We start from the raw sequence: 18354 nt of genomic DNA, 5'->3' as shown, positions 1-18354 counted from the left end.
TGGTCTCTTAAAACCCAAAGAAGCACAACACTCATGTACCAGACAATTACCTTGTTTTATACACTCTCAGAAAAAAAAAGTACATAATCAAAAGGTACTTTTACTGATGTAATGAAAGACATCTTTTAGGAGTAGATGAGGTACAAAAGTGAAAAGGTAGTGTCCTGTGACAGCTGTTGTGACTTGTTTTGTGCCGGAGAACTATTTGCACTTGAATCCAGTATAAATTAGTGTTATTTTAGTAATATTAATTGACTATTATACTATTTATTCATATTTTATTTTTATTTTTCAGTTTTCATTTTAATTTTGATTTTTTTTTGTGTAGTTTGCTGTTTTTATGTGCTTTTGTAATTTTTATACATTTTTGATTTATCTTTAGCTTTAATTTATTTTTTATCTCAGTCTAGATTTAATCATTTTACTATTTATTTCAGTTTCAACTTTATGTCAAGGCAAAAATTGGTCCTTCTTTAAGTTTATCACCTGATATTTATATTTTATTTATTTCAACTTTATTTCAATTTACAAAAACGATTTGTAATAGTTTTAGTTGACAGCAACACAAGTGGTACATACTGGGGTTTCATAACCTTTTTTTTTATGTATCTCACATTCACTGGACAGCTTGCAGCTATAATATATATATATATATATATATATATATATATATATATATATATATATATATATATATATATATATATATATATATCATACAACAGGAAAAGTAAAGCTAGTTGTTGACATGAAATATTAAACCTGAGAAAACATTTATTTTATATTTTGATGAATTTGTATGATTTGTGCTATTTAATGCGTATGAGAAGAAAAAAAAGTAGGACATTTAGAAAAAAAAAGCATGCATGAAGGTCCATCTCTAAACTTAACCCTGGTGTAAGTAAATTGTATGAGTAATCATACAAATTCACAAGCCGTTTTTTCCTAGATGGTGCTTCTGACTTGTTTTGCCCTGTCTTTCACGAACAAAAGTAATGTTTTCTTCAAGTTATAAACTTCTTTTCACAAGATTTCACAATCATTTCTGCCAAGTATCACACTCTATTATCACCTCCTATTTGTGGAAAATCTTTTGTTTTTTTCCTTTTTTTTTAAGGGTATGCTGAACATGACAGCCCTCGGGTGGCTGTATTATAAATGTCATATTCCTGATGAGTTTTGCACGTTTGTTAATCACCAGGTGTCACACCTGATCCAGGATCAGTGAGTGTAAATCGTGTCCGTCTCTGCTCTCCACAGGAAGCTGCACCAGCAGTTTGAGATGTACAAGGACCAGGTGAAGAAGATCGGAGAGGAGGCTCCGAAGAACCCCGAGCAGAAGGCAGACTCGCCCATCTGTGGGATCTGCCACAAAACCAAGTTTGCTGATGGCTGCGGCCGCGTCTGTTCTTATTGCCAAACCAAGTTCTGCGCGCGCTGTGGAGGACGCGTCTCCCTCCGCTCCAACAGAGTACGTCTGATTCTCTCTCTCTCTCACACCACAGGGTCTGTAGATCACATAAAGACCTCACTTCTGTGGCCCTGTGTCTGTATGCTGTATTTCTACATCTTTCATGCAGAATCTGGATTTGGCAGCTTTTGATCCCGCACTAAGTTCGCCGTTTAATCTTGGTGCTGAAATATAAAAAGAAAATAATGTCTGCCTCTGTGTCTAAGTGCCTCCACAGTTCCTCATCTCATGTGTGAACAAACTATATGACAGATCATAAATATACAGAGCTACTTCCAAATTGTAGTCCGTTGCTGATTCCAAACCACGTGACAAAGTTTGCTGTCACCACCTATTTGACTAAATGCCACTTAAAGCTGCAGTTGGTAACTTTTGTAAAAATATATTTTTTACATATTTGTTAAACCTGTCATTATGTCCTGACAGTAGAATATGAGACAGATAATCTGTGAAAAAAATCAAGCTCCTCTGGCTCCTCCCAGTGGTGCTATTGCCATTTGCAGGAATACATCGCTCCCGAAGAAACAACCAATCAGAGCTGCGGTCCGTAACTTTGTTTGTGTTCAAAATGTAGAAAAATGTATATAATAAGCGAGTACACCATAAATCCATTTTCCAAACCGTGTTTTTAGCTTGTCCTGAATCACTAGGGTGCACCTATAATAAGTGTTTATATTCGGACTATTTTAGATTGCTTCGGGGATACCGCGGCGGAGTAACCCAGTACCTTTGTGATTCTTCATAGACATAAACAGAGAGAAGTAGTTCCGGCTACAATGTTCTTCCGCAAGACGCAAGCAGTTCTGTTTATTAACCGCTAGAGCATCAAAAGTTCCCTACCGCAGCTTTAAAACGAGTGTCTGTAAGAAGACTTAACATTCTGGACATTTTGAGAGAAAGGAAAAGAGATTTCTTGATGAATAGTATCAGAACAAACTTTTACTTAATTGTAATGTTTTTCAATTGAGAGTAATTTAATCGGATGTAACTTGCGTGTTTATGCAAAAATTCATAGTATTACTCGTTTTGGGGGGCTGATTTTAAAAGCAGTGCATGTTTTGCCGTGCCTGGCCCTGATTTCACTGTTAGACTCATGACCAGTGACAGAAGAAGATACAAACATGAGCCAGATGTTTTCTGCTACATCTGTAGGTGTTTTACTACATCCAAAACGCAACGGAAAATTCAAGATTGTGTAGTTATTTGACACTAAATTGAGTATGTGAACATATTGTTCCACTCCTTTGCAGATTATAAGTTAAATTATATATATTAAATGCAAAACCTTTGACATTTGACTGCTTTTGTTATTTTGATAAATGCATTAAAGCTGATACATATATTTAATCAGACTAGTCCTGACAAACGATTAATCGCGATTAATCACATGTGTGTGTAGTGTGTATATTTATTATGTACATATAAATATACACACACATATATAAGAAAAATGTGTTATATTTTTATATGATATGATAAAAAATTATATAAATATATTTATTTAGTATATATTTTCTAAATATATACTGTATGAGTGTGTGTGTGTGTGTGTGTGTGTGTGTGTATATATATATATATACATACATACATAATAAATATACACAGTACACGCATGTGTTATGTACAGTACACAAAAACATTTATTTTGGATGTGATTAATTTCGATTAATCATTTGACAGCACTAAATCAGACAAGTATTTATTCTTATTTTGTGAAAAATAGTATTTGATGGAAAGTTTTTAATTGAAATTTTTAACTCAGCATCATTTAATTTGGAAATATGATGTCTTTTTTGCAAACCAGCAGCACTAGTTTTGTTCTTTCTTTTATTTATTTTTTATTTTTTAAAGAAACCAGCACAGGCTGTTCAGTTCTGTTTCCACTAGAGGGCGTCTTCTCCCATTGCACACAGTGATTCAGGCCTTTCCTCTGATTCAAACACCTAATATCATTTTTTGTCTGACTGCAGTTTTGTCTTACAGTAGTCCGAAAACCATTGAAGTTTAGACTTGAATACATGGATCTATACTAATATAACAGCACATTTCCTTCTGTTCCTCTCTTTTTCTTGTTTTAATCTCTTGCTCACGTTCTCACTTCCTCAACCAAATATACAGCAGAGGGACAATTTGTTCTGCAGCTTCTCATGTTCTTAGTGTTTATTTTTTCTTTATGGTTTTTTCATTATGTTTAAATTCTCACAAGCCCTTTTATCATGGACCATTAATGTTGTAAAAGTTGAATTATAATGACAATCAGATGTATCCAAAAATAATGCACTTAATTTCACATGCTGCTGGCAGATTATTGTCCCATTACAATGAAACAAAATGAAACATTTAGGACTATTCACATATTTATACTACCATTATCTATACAATATATTAACATTACTGTTCAAAAGTTTGTGGTTGGTTCGAATTTTCTAAAGTTTTTGAAACAAATCTAATTATTTGATCAAAAATACAATAAAAATAGTAATATTGTGAAATATTATTACAGATCAAAATAATGTTCTCAATGTGAATACAGTATATGTTAAAATGTAATTTATTCCTGTAATGAAAGTTGTATTTCCAGCATCATTCCTCTTCAGTCACATGATCTTCAGAAATCAGTGTAATATGATGATCTGCTGCTCAAGAAATATTTATTATTATTATAAATAATAACACATTTAATTCTGAGAACACATCATATTTGATATAATGCCTTTAATGCTGACTTATACATTTTTTTTATAATAATAATAATGATAATACAAAAAACAGTATTCAAGTATATTTAAAAAAAAAAAGTATATGTTTTACAAAAGTATACAATTGAGACTCATACAGTTGAGACATTTGATTTGACACGTGCACTAAAGTAAAAAGAGGAGAGCGATTCACCGAACAGGCTTCATATCGCTGGCATTATTTCCAGTAACTCATTCAAACAAGTGTCTCTTTATTTAATGTGGTGAAAACAGACGCTGAGCTTGTTTGCCGTGTAGATGTACACACTAGCTCACCTCAGACAGCTGCTTCAGCCAGACACTTGCTTTCAGTGTATGGAGATTATTTACATCCGCCTGTGCTCTCTTCCCTCGGAGGAGCTGAAGAATGTGGAAAATAACTTTACTGACGGTCAATTGTTAATCGGTGACTAATTCACTATTCACAGCTCATGAATGATGGATGCTGTGCATAATGCATAGTGTTTAGTGAGGGCACAGCAGCAGGAAGATCTGTACATGCTTCTGATGAGATAACACTGTGATAAACAGCACTTGTATGTAGTTAGCAATGCTCACCCAGCTTGAGTTCATGCCGGTGGAGCCAAAGACATGTTAGCTCTAATTCAGGCATCCCAAGGAAACAGTAGACTGGATTTTCAGTGCTAAGGTTTTAAATCAGAAGTATACGGGACAGCAAACCAAAATATGTATTTATCTAAATGGTAGTTTATCCACTTACTTGGCACATAAGGTGTTGTTGGATTAGTTTCCCTGGCTCGAGATCAACACGTATGATTATGGCATAATGAAATGAATGGGATTGTGATGAATTTGGGTTTTGGAAGCTGACGGGAGCTCAGCAGGTTGTTGTATTCCCTGTCATGGACACCGGCGCTGCTGTGTCTGATGTCAGTGTCAATGGCTGCACATGTTTGTGAGGCCACGGATTGAGTTCCCCTTCAGTGCTAGATGACCAGATTCTTTTTCAGCGCTGGGACTGTGATGTCACGGAGCCCTCGCTTCATGCCCTTAAACACACACACACACACACTCACACACACACACACACGCATGCACACAGCATTGTATATAGGAGGCCAAGGATAAACCTACAGCTGACAAAAAATCTGCACTTATATAATAATAATAACCATAACTAACCATAAAATGCATTCTAACTGCATTTATAGTGGGAGTCAGGGCCTTATAATTAGAATAATTGCAACTAATAATTCTGAATAACTGAGTTACATAATTCTACTTTGAAAGGACCAACCCGCAACTCTGTGTGTTATGTGATAAAATGCATAGCTAAATATTGTAATGCATTATAACTGTGGCATGAAAAGATGATAATAGATCATTATGAAGGCCTTTATAATGCATTAAAGGAATAGTATAGAAAATATGCTTAAAATGTCCTCACCTTCAGGTCATGAGAGATGTAGATGAGTTTGTTTCTTCATGGAAATTTAGCATTACATCACTTACCAATGGATGCTCTGCAGTGAATGGGTGCCGTCAGAATGAGAGTCCAAATAGCTGATAAAAACATCTGGAAGTGATGGTTTAAAGTTTGAAATGACCAACTGATGGACTGGAGTGGTGTGGATTATTGTGATGTTTTTTTCAGCTGTTTGCACTCTCATTCTGACGGCACCCATTCACTGCAGAGGATCTATTGGAGAGTGATGTAATGCTAAATTTCTTGAATGTTTTCATTAAAAGGTCCAGTTTTGACATTTGGATTAAACATTATGAGATCAAATAATGTGTTAAAATAAAATAACATAATAACAATATTAAAACATCTATAACGTCTTAAAAACTAGGGTGAATTTTCATTTCATGCAAACTTCAAGAGCTAACACAAACATTATTATATAGACATTCATATAGCTGCGCAAGGTAATGAAACCTTATATTTTCAGATGCATATCTGAACAGACATTATTTATTGTTATTAAGGTTTATTAATGTAATAAAAGTTATTATAAAGTTTTGAACCTGTTGGACTCTTATGCTTTACAGATGTGCGTTTCTAGTATCCCTAATTGGCTACTTGATTTTACACTAGTTGTTACCACTTATTTCAGACACATAGTGTCTAAATATTTTAGATTTCCAAAATCAGAAGGACATGTTTTAGAATGACGCTGTTTCCTGTGCTCCAAGCACCTCTGCTGTCACAGATGGGAATGTGTTGAGTATTTGGGATTAATAGAGGTTTTGGATCTGTTTACTGTTGTTGATGTGGTTTTATTTTAACTAGCTGTTAGTTTGAAGTCAACATAATCAGACATCTTCTTGGTAATCTTGCTCAAATTAAGCCAATTGTCTGCTATAGTGAATACAAACACATGACATAAGAGCCGATTCTGTAGCACTGTGTGAGAATCTCACTTCTAGTGCTTCTACGGTAGATGTTTTTTTAGCCATTTGAATTAAATGCATCCAGTGAAAAACAACAATATATTATTACAAATCTTAGTTAAGTTCACTTAGACTTAGACCATGTTAGGTGAACTTCATTACATATTTTGAGAGAGCTGAGTTACCCCGAGGACATTCCTCTTGTAGAGTTCACAGTGCTTGGCTGTTATTGTCTGTGTTTTTTCGGCCGGTTTGAGACGTCATGCATTCGTAATGAGCTGAATTCCGGCTTAGTGGCTTGATAGCGTCAGGATCCGTAAATAATGTAGACTAAAGCGAAGAGCAGTGAGTTCCTCCTCAGCTTCATCGCGCATTCAGCCTCTTAAACGGCGATCGGCTCCGCTGTCAGGCCGGGTTCACACCGCAAGTTTCAGCAGAGCAGAAGCAGCGCGTTAGCAGCAGGTAGGCAGAGCAGAAGCAGCGCGCGCCTATTTTGCTTACACACCGGCAGCGGAGGCAGCGCGCAACTGAACAGCAGATTTTGGTCAGAGTGCTCTATAATGGGTACGTTCGTATTGCTTTATTTCCCATTTAAAATACATTTAAATAAAAAGACTAGGCAAGAAGCTTTTTTAATTAATAATTTAATTGTTACTTTTATTGGATATTTGTTTTGCTGTCTTTGTTTTCCGTGCAGTACGTGTTGTTGATAGAAGAAAGGCCATCGCGCTATATTTGTTATTAAGGAGACTAAAAAGACCCAGACTTTGGGTTCATCCCATTAACCGACGTAGGAGAGAACATGGTGCATATTACCATCTTGTCACTGGGTTTGTTTGCAATCAAATTTACCAAAAAACACCCTGAAAACCAATTTAATAAACGGTTTTAAATTATGTGTATTGTAAATGGTTCACAGCCTTGACTTCCTGCTCATCTTGAAATCAGCATTTACTTGTTTATTATACATGCATGTATCACCTGCTTTTGTTATTTGTGTGCTTATGTGTAATTTAGAAATTGTAAATAAATGGTTCCAATTGAATCAATTTTGAATCAAATATTGAGTTGTTTGCTCGTGTGCCAGCGAAAGCGTCAAAAACACTATAAAATTAATTACCATCTGCAATAAGAGCCGCTGCAACTTCATCCCATGCTTTTTCCTTCTCCTGCAAGTCTTTATAAAGTACATTGTGTGGATCATAAAGAACTTGATATTTCTCAACTTCCACAATAAGACGAGTGTCGTCCATTATTGTCTTTCCAGGTGCACTCTGAAGACCACTGCCTGTGACACCACGTGCTGTTGTTTATGATTGTTAGCATGACATCCGTTCTTCTGCCAATACATAGGCCTAGTTAAAAGAATAGGACAACGACTAATAATAAATAAATCTCCAAGGCTAAGCTAGCACTATAAATTATTTAAAGTTGTTTTTGTATTTCGGCAAAAAAGTCTATTTTTGGATAGAACTGTAAGTACTTTAACAGATTTTGTAAAAAAAAAAAATATATATTAAAAATAAAATTATAATAAAAAATAGAAAAATATGTGGTTTTAAATATCATAATTTTTTTATGTAATTCGCTAAGAACACAGTAGATATCATTAATGCAAATTTTGTACAAATTTTCGTTTAAGTACATGTGTATTTTGTCACTTTATCTTCTATACATATTTTTTTATATTAATTTCCTTTTCGTAACATACTCTAGTTCTTGTTAAAACACCCTAGATTTGCTTTTTTGTGCAGTTAGAGCAATTTTTGTGTGAAATCATATTTATTTTGTCCATCAAAGGTGTACTTTCACTTTAACTGAGCGTCAGCAGCGCTGCAAAAATAGACTCAGCGCCGAAACGATCGCGGCACTGCTGCTTCTGCTCTGCTTCTGCAACGCTCTGCCGCGCAGCTTCTGCGTGCGGTGTGAACGCTCTCATCTGTTAACATAGGCACCGAAAAAAATACGCGCTGCTTCTGCTCTGCTGCAGCTTGCGGTGTGAACCCGGCCTCAGGCATGCGCAGAGCTTCTCACGCTGTCGCACGCGCTCCTCGGGACGCAGTCTCCGGTTGAGTCGAGTGTTCGCGGACGCAGCGCAGCACCGGAGGACGTTCAACGCTGTTAAAGCTCTTCTCTGTCGGCGTTCATCGCGTCTCGGTGGACACAGAATGACTCGCATCGACGGAATGGGTAGGACGCTCATCTATTGCGCGTTAAGTTTGACGTTAAATGTTTTGGACACATTCTAACAGCACCGGGGCTAGTTGTCACAGGGCTATTTGGTTTTTGGGTTAAAAGTTTCAAATGTATATGATATTTTTGCAAGTTTTGTTTAGTAAACAAGTAAACTCAATTAACACACTGACTTAACATGCGTTCAGACTTTATTTGTTAGGCTACTGAAGGTAGATTTTAACCGAAAGACTGAATTAGGCTATGCGTTGTTTTTTATATAGTGACAAGTGTATTTTCACAAAGGTCATTTATTCATTACAGTAGCCTAATTGTTGACCAAAACAATGATCAGATTTTTTTTATTGGGTAGGGCTGTGTAACTGCTGGTTCCCACTGTGACAACTTACCCCATAGAGTGTTACATTACATGTAACATTCCCTCAAATAAATAAAGCACTAAACTGTATTCTAGAGTGCAGTAGTTGGGTTCTGGAATTTCAAATTCCTTACATTTTTTTTCTCCATATAGGAATTAACTTTTAACACTAACTTACATGCGTGTAAAAATCCACCATGAACTCAGTGAGCATGTTTATCAATTATATTTACTTTTTGAAACTATCAGCCTACACTATTTTATTTTATAATCATTTTTAAGCATTATCAACAACTAAGCCAAACATGGATTTACACACACTCAGATTCCTCTGCTGCGTAGGGCCAAAAAGTTAGACCCCCCCCACCCCAAAAAAAAAAGATGATGTGATATTGAACATTTTATTTTTATTTTTAAATAGGATCTTCATTTTAAAAATGAAAGATTTGCTGTGAAGAACTAGAAGTGATCCGTCAGCGCTCTCGTGATTTAACCAAGCCTGTCTATACTTACCCTACTGTACACCGTTTCTATAAACCTAGAGTTTTTTTATTTATTTGTATTTATTTTATTACGATGTTTGCAATGTTTTAGGCTGCGAGTCTTGTATTAGTCACAGGTTTCTTTGTGTTCCTCTGAATGCATACATCTGTGTAGCTTCTGCAGTATAGTGCATTTCTCATGTAGCAATATTTGCATTGGGCACTTTAATGTCCACAGTCCATTTGAAAGCAGTTCAGGCAATATTTCCTTGTGTCTGTCACTAATGGCCCTCTTGTTCTATTTTCTGAGCCCATTCCATTCACACACAAACTCATTTGCTCCCTTTTGGACTCTCTCCCCCTCTCTCTCCCTCCCTCCCTCTCTCTCTCTCTCTCTCTCTCTCTCTGTGTCTCTCTCTCTCTCTCCATCTCTCTCTCTCTCTCTCTCTCTCTCTCTCTCTCTGGTGACTCAGCAGAGGCAGGTGACCACTCTCCTCTAGCAGCAGCTCTAATGGCTGTCATTGATTTACTCGCTCTCTCTGTCTCTCGCTCAGTGTAAATGAGTGTGAGTGTGTGACTTTAGTGTGTATCAGTGTGCAGGTCAGCCTCACAGTCTTACAAACATTTACTATAGCAAGCATATTTACTGCCGAAATAATAGTTATTACTGTAATAATAGGTACTTCAGTTATTGATACTCACAGATTTGAACAAATTAGCCCAAATTACCATTACCTTACCAAACTAGCATGTAGCCTGTCATACACCATTAGCTTTATGGAAATGGAGGACACCAGGTGTGTGATGGGATGGAACGAGGGCAAATCATAAGGGAGCTGAATTTTAGCTGTAGTTTATGTTTTCAATATTTTCTGTTTCTTATTTACTGAAAGTAATATGTTTTAGATTTCACATTGTGCAACAAAAACCCTTATGATAAAACGTATGCTTTAAAAGAATATACTTAAGTAGTGCAAAACGTAATGTAATATTTTCAGACACTTAATTGCAATTAAATGAAAACCTATTATATCTTATTATATCTTCAGACTTTACCTGAACTTAACCGTGCATTTTTGACTCACTTATGTAAGAACTTAAGTTTATCTTTAGATGCAATTCATGGTGAGTCAACATAGGAAAAAAGATTAAAATTATTATTATTATTATTATTATTATGAAATGAGACTCTAAATATGAAACTAAAACCGCCAGTTGGTCAAGTCACCGGCAAGTCACTATTTTAAGGAGATAAGCACAGATTCGTTCAAACGGCTGATTCATTCAGTCTCTATGAATGAGTCACTGAATCAATGACTCAAACGATTCATTCAGAACAATTGTCTTAAAAACAAAACAGTTTTTTTTTTCAATGTTATGTCTAAAATATTTTATTGTTTATTGACCTGTTGTATAAATCAATATCACATTTGCAATTGTGCAGATATTTGGGAAAAAAAACAGTATGATATAAATATAAGACAGGAACCCACACAGGGGCATTTTGCTCTAATGTCTTAAATTTTAGGGAATATAACTGCATTCCAATTGGTTTCATCAGGTAGTCAGTCGTCATCCTGCATCTTGTTCGTGATTTGTTGCTAGATTCCCTTAATCCTAATTTGTCATTTTTTTATGTAGGTAATGTGGGTATGCAACCTGTGCCGAAAACAACAAGAAATCCTCACAAAGTCGGGAGCATGGTTCTACAGCAGTCCTGAGGGCTCCAGATCGGGGCCCCAAGCCAAAGTGAGGGGAGGCCCAGCCGGAGCCAACCAGGACCCTCTCAGAAACGGTTCAGGGATCCCAGACAGGTCAGACATTCATACTCCTGCATCCTGCTTGCTCCCAGACAGTGTCAAATGTTGCCCAGTTCAGCATTGTGTGGCTCTGATGTTGTCCGAAGGTTTTTAAGCATGCATATACGTTATTGTCTTAGAGAAATTAGGAAAGTGCAGCGGTATGGTTTATTTTTTCGATTTCTTCGCTATTTTATCTAGACATGCATTTGATATGTGTGATATTTATGAAGATCACTCAAAGCAGCATTAATAAACAGAAAACTGCTAATTTTTGAGATCTTTGTTAGGGGCGTCTGTAAAATTCAGACATACAGTATCCATGCATTAAGAGTGAGGAGCTCTTTAATTTTCGTCTGTGACAATTATCTTGGATTTCTGATGAATACTTTCTTATTCAAACAACATTCAGTGACGGTTGCCTCAGAGGAACCTGGGGTTAAAACTAATGGACATAACTAAATAGTTACATTTTAAGAAGTGAATGTTAGCGACGCTTGTGCTCAGCTCTCTGCTACTGTACTAGGATGTTGTGATTGATATGTGGTTGCTTGTCAGTATTATAATGATTAATGATATTACTCTTGCGAAACAATACATCTGCATACATAAAAAAAAATACTTAAGGTAATAATATAAAGGAATATACTTGTGTGTGAATGTAATGTAATGTTTTAAGACACTTAAATGCATATAATTAAAAAATGCATAGTTTAAATTTATATTAAATCCAAGGATATAAACTTTAAAGTACTTTTTTGAGGTGATAGACGAAAATGTTTTATCATAGTTTACTAAGCCTCATATTGTAACAAAACCTGTATCTGTTCCTTTCTTTCTTTTTTTTTGGAATTTTTAAAAAAATGTTGGTAACCAAACAGTTGACAGTAGCCATTGGTATGGAAGAAGAAGAAGAAAAAAAAAAAAAAAAACTATGGAAGTCAATGGCTGCCGTCAACATTCTTCATAATTACTTCTTATGTGTTCAATAGGAGAAATAAACTCACAAAGGTTTGCAACAAGTGCAGGGTATGAGAATGATGACAGAATTGTAATTTTTTGGGGTGAACTGTCCCTTTAAATATGTATTTATATGTAATTTCATAATTCTATTGTCTTTGAAATGTAGTTAAAGTACTGCTGAATCTACTGACAAGCATTTATGATCGAGATGAACATTTCTATTGAAATTTGTTTGTCATGCATTTAAATATGTGTGCAATTACACATTTGTGATCCTGGACCACAAAACCAGTCTTAAGTGTCAAAAAAAAAAAAGGCATGCTTGTCCAAATTAATTCTTAGCAATGCATATTACTAATCAAAAATTACATTTTGATATATTTATAGTAAGAAATTTACAAAATATATTCATGGAACATGATCTTTTCTTAATATCCTAATGATTTTTGGCATAAAATAGAAATCTATAATTTAGACCTATGCATTGTGTTTTTGGACATTTTTTTTTTAAAATATACCCCAGTGACTTAAAGGGTTAGTTCACCCAAAAATGAAAATTATGTCATTAATAACTCACCCTCATGTTGTTCCAAACCCATGAGACCTCCGTTCATCTTCAGAACACAGTTTAAGCTATTTTAGATTTAGTCCGAGAGCTCTCAGTCACTCCATTGAAAGTTTTTATTTCAATCATATATTATCTGCAAGTATATATATATATATATATATATATATATATATATATATATATATATATATATGACAACCTTCGTGGCTAGACCAGATATTTCACTGCTAAGCTATGGGCAGCAATACCCATTATCTCTGGCCCAGACTCATAAAGTGGACTAGAGATCCTGTCAGACTCGTTCCAGCAGATCATAAGTGGTCCAGGAGCTAATGAGGAAAGTGCACTGACTACACAGACCACATCAGAATCAGACGGACTCACACACACTGAGCTCAGATAGATGATAGTAATCAGTAATTCTGTTCTTTAGTCATTCATTTTTTCAGTAATTTTGGAATTGCATGTACGAGATGGAGCAATTCCAACTGCTTTTATATAATTGCTGGTACATATGCATCAGATACATTTCTTTGGCCGTTTCATTGCAACTAGCTGTTTTTTTTTGTGTGTCTGAAACATCATGATTGATGTGTCTTAAGTTTCTGTTTCATTCAGCTGTGCTCAGCTGTTTTTGAATACAAACACACACACACACACAACATCCGTCCAATACTTAAAGTGACCACTTACAGTGTCTCAATACAGTTACTGTTGCAAGTCAACCAACCAGATTAAAACCCCACAATATTAAAGGAATACTTCACACAAAAAGATGTACACTCACCTAAAGGATTATTAGGAGCACCATACTAATGCTGTGTTTGCCCCCTTTCACCTTCAGAACTGCCTTAATTCTACGTGGCATTGATTCAACAAGGAGCTGAAAGCATTCTTTAGAAATGTTGGCCCATATTGATAGGATCGCATCTTGCAGTTGATGGAGATTTGAGGGATGCACATCCAGGGCACGAAGCTCCCGTTCCACCACATCCCAAAGATGCTCTATTGGGTTGAGATCTGGTGATTGTGGGGCCATTTTAGTTCAGTGAACTCATTGTCATGTTCAAGAAACAAATATGAAATGATTCGAGCTTTGTGACATGGTGCATTATCCTGCTGGAAGTAGCCTTCAGAGGATGGGAACATGGTGGTCATAAAGGGATGGACATGGTCAGAAACAATGCTCAGGTAGGCCGTGGCATTTAAACAATGCCTAACTGGCACTAAGGGGCCTAAAGTGTGCCAAGAAAACATCCCCCACACCATTACACCACCAGCAGCAGCCTGAACAGTGGTAACAAGGCATGATGGATCCATGTTCTCATTCTGTTTACGCCAAATTCTGACTCTACCATCTGAACATCTCAACAGAAATCCAGACTCATCAGACCAGACAACATTTTTCCAGTCTTCAACTGTGCAATTTTGGTGAGCTTGTGCAAATTGTAGCCTCTTTTTCCTATTTGTAGTGAAGATGAGTGGTACCCGGTGGGGTCTTCTGCTGTTGTAGCCCATCCGTCTCAAGGTTGTGCGTGTTGTGGCTTCACAAATGCTTTGCTGCATACCTCGGTTGTAACGAGTGGTTATTTCAGTCAAAGTTGCTCTTCTATCAGCTTGAATCAGTCGGCCCATTCTCCTCTGACCTCTAGCATCAACAAGGCATTTTCTCCCACAGGACTGCTGCATACTGGATGTTTTTCCCTTTTCACACCATTCTGTGTAAACCCTAGAAATGGTTGTGCATGAAAATCCCAGTAACTGAGCAGATTGTGAAATACTCAGACCGGCCGTCTGACACCAACAATCATGCCACGCTCAAAAGTGCTTTAAATCAGCTTTCTTTCCCATTCTGACATTCAGTTTGGAGTTCAGGAGATTGTCTTGACCAGGACCACACTCCTAAATGCACTGAAGCAACTGCCATGTGATTGGTTGATTAGGTAATTGCATTAATGAGAAATTGAACAGGTGTTCCTAATAATCCTTTAGCTGAGTGTAGATGAGTTTGTTTCTTCATCAGAACAGATTCGTATAAATGCATCATTCAGTCACTTGCTCACCAATGGATCCTCTACAGTGAATGGGTGCCATCAGAATTAGAGTTCAAACACCTAATAAAAAATCATGATAATCCACAAGTAATCTTGAGAAAAGTTGAGTGCCATTTGCCCCATCAAGTGGACCATTGACACTATCTACAATCTCAATTAGGAGTGTAAATGGTCCACTTGAGAGATAGATGGTGGTAATGCACTTATAAGTATGCAATCCGCCGTAAAGCAAGAAGAAGAAGACGCCTCACACAGGCTGTGTTTTGAGGAGGCGCTCATACAGTTCAGGTATTGCAGTGTTTAAAATCTTGGTTTGTGTTCTACTGAAGAAACAAAGTCACCTACATGAGTGGAGCCCAAACTCGTTCCTGGAGGCACCCACACACTGCACATTTTGTATCTCTCCTTTGTCTGATAAACCCAATTCAGGTCTTGGAGTCTCTACTAATGAGCTGATGATCTGAATCAGGTGTGTTGGATTAAGGTGACATGGAAAACATGCAGTGTTCGGGGGCCTCCAGGAACATGGTTTCGAACCACTGACCTACATCGAGGATGCCCTGGTGGTCAGCAGATAAACATCAAATTTTCATTTTTGGGTGAACTATCCCTTTAAAATAATTAAGTGGCTCATCAGACTCTAACTCCGCCACTTTAAATAGACTTATTTCCCATGCTAATTTTATAGAATTAGTTAAGTAGATTTCACTTAATTCCATAGACAAAATTAACTCAAAAAAATACAAAAACTTGCAAAAGAAAAACTAAGTACATTTTATTTATGGCTATTTTCTTCTTCTCCAGTGAACTCATTCAGCGCTCTAGTTCCTCTAAGTACACTGTAAAAACTAATCTATAGAATTTACCCAATAAATGTGAGGTAACAATTTGCATCGACTTTGGTGGGGTAGATTTAATCCCATATATTGAGTATAAACTATCTGAAGTAAAAAGCTATTAAATGCTTGCATAAATTGGGTAACAATACCTCACATTTATGTATATATTCAACAGCTACTTACTCATTAAAATTAGGTAAAAAATATCTCAGCAAAAATACAATTTAGTTATTAAAAAGTTAAAAAGTCAGTTCAGCCCATAATTTATTCATGCCGCAATGCATGATGGGAGCAATGGATGAGTTTTTATTGGCTACAACATGCTTTTTTGATGGTCACCGTTGTTGTGATGCTCACGCTGATTCTTGATGTCTGTGTTTCTAAACATAATAATTATTTCTTTATGTAGAACTAACTTTTAAAAATGTCATATTATGCCAAAAAATGCTGACTTCCTACCCCCACCCACCATTTAATTTATGTATACATTAAAGAAACCTGAAATGACGCATTCAGGTCTTTCCATAACAATTAGTTCAAACAACAATCAATAGCACACATGATTGTCTTTGGGCTGATTTGTCTGTAATCATTCTGTTAACACAGCCCCACAAAGTCTAAAGTAAACATCTGAAGGTTCAAGAACCCAACTAAAGGAAACATTGACCACTACAATGGTAACACACAAATTGTGATTTTCTAGTTTGGTGAGTCTGCTTGTTAACATCGGATGTCTTCAATAATGGTCAATCATGACCCAATTAATTTCTTCATTATCTCATTAACTTCAACTCTGCTTCAGTGTTACTTTTAACACTGCTTCAGTGTTTATATGAGTCCACACTCAATCAAAAATGCGGGCTGACGCATGCGCAATTTAAAGCAAAAAAAACTCACGGTTTGGGGGTATATTTTACTGCATTTTTCTATGTGATGGTTCTTACTGTTGATGAATGGGTAGCATATGTAGAATTTACCCATTACTTTAGAATTCGTTGGCTGGCTGTAATAATCATGTACATTTTATATGGTTTCCACAGATTATATTTACAACTCTCCAAAATCACTTTTTTCAGTGTACTTTTTCAGAAAATATTCATTTTTGGGTGAACCATTCCTACAGCCCTTCACAACATAAAGGCACGTTCACACCGAGGATGATTACTAACTATGATGCTTTAATAATTGTTGTAATTCTATGAGAAAAGCATGTTCTAATGATAACAACATGAAACGATATGGTTGGAATCACTTGCAGAACGAATTTTTTTTTTTTTTTTTTTCAGTTGTCTAAGTATAAAAACCATTAGCAGACAGCCAGTCAAAATCCACACAAAAATGTAAAGGGCACGATCATTTAAATATGATAGAACTGGAGCGTGGGCTTATACAGGACTCTATCGTCCATTGATCATCGAGTTTTCCTCATTTCTGTCACTTTCTAGAGTATTAGATTACTGTTATTGTTCTAGACTAAGTACTAGAGTACGGGATGCTCAAGTGATGATCCATGATGTCAGTGATGATGATGATGTCTTGATTAGCGTTCATGATGACGAGGGACAGAGAGAAAGAGAGAAACGAATGAAAAAAAAAATGAGAAAACGCAGGGAAAATGTTGTCAATGATCTCAGCAGCGCTGAAAATATAAGAAAGGAAATAAAACGTGTACTCACGTCCCAAAACGCCGAAGGAGATTCGAGTCGCCAACACAGACGCCCTTGGGTTGCCAGATCCTCTTCAAACATCATCTTCTGAAGTGACGGATTTTGAACCGCGTCGATGAGGTAAATAATGAATAAGGTTGATTCGTAAAGGTGTTCCGTATATCAGTCTCGCACTGTAGAGTCGCTGAAATCAGCTCCAGCTCACTGGCTGTGTCTCAAAACCCAGTAAGCTGACTGCCTAGCCCCAGTATATTTGGGCATCATATGCACTAGCCTACAAATGCAGTTTAGGCGGCTCACTTTTTTGCCCCTCTCTTTGTATTTCTCCCGTTATAGAGCTCACTGTAACCGTAGCGTCCGCGCTACCGTTTGCGCATCTCTCATTGAGATCCGTGCAATAAAGCAGCCCATGCGAGCGCGTCAGGGATGATGATGATGTGTGTGTGTGTGTGTGTGTGTGTGTGTGTGAGAGAGAGAGAGAGAGAGAGAGAGTCTGTGCTGCTCCAGTTTGTCTGATTCTCCGAGGCGAGACGGTGGCGCATGGACGCAGCTCCAGATATTCCTGCAGCCGGTAAAAATGCAGCGCTGGTTTTCTGTCTCTCTGGCTCGCCGTCAGACAGGATCCATCCCCCGCTCCCAGCAGCCGCAGCAGCACCTCAGGGCTGGAGCATGAGGCGCACATCCATCAGATCTCCGGGAAAATATGGGACTTGATCGACACGGCAGCGCGTCGGATGCAGCGGTCGCGGGGCTGTGGGTGTGCTGCTGTCTCGTCCTCGAGTGAAACACTACTGGGCTCGGTTAGGGAGGAGGGGGGTTAGCTGAAAATGCAATTTGGGACATTGCGACAGTTCTGTAGCTCTTTTC

The 18354-nt window shown here is 36.9% G+C and overlaps 1 protein-coding gene across 1 annotated transcript in view; it reads left to right on the top strand.

Moving 5' to 3' along the window:
• Positions 1-18354, top strand: part of LOC127935338 (regulating synaptic membrane exocytosis protein 2) — a 132979-nt gene that overhangs the window by 13459 nt on the left and 101166 nt on the right. The window contains exons 3-4 of the mRNA XM_052533126.1: positions 1261-1471; positions 11239-11411. Of these exons, the coding sequence (XP_052389086.1) occupies positions 1261-1471; positions 11239-11411 (384 nt within the window). The remainder of the gene's footprint in view (positions 1-1260; positions 1472-11238; positions 11412-18354) is intronic.

The sequence above is a fragment of the Carassius gibelio genome, chromosome A19, assembly GCF_023724105.1.
Source record: "Carassius gibelio isolate Cgi1373 ecotype wild population from Czech Republic chromosome A19, carGib1.2-hapl.c, whole genome shotgun sequence".
In the NCBI taxonomy this organism is placed as follows: Eukaryota; Metazoa; Chordata; class Actinopteri; order Cypriniformes; family Cyprinidae; genus Carassius; species Carassius gibelio.
This window is presented reverse-complemented; position numbering and strand designations above follow the sequence as displayed.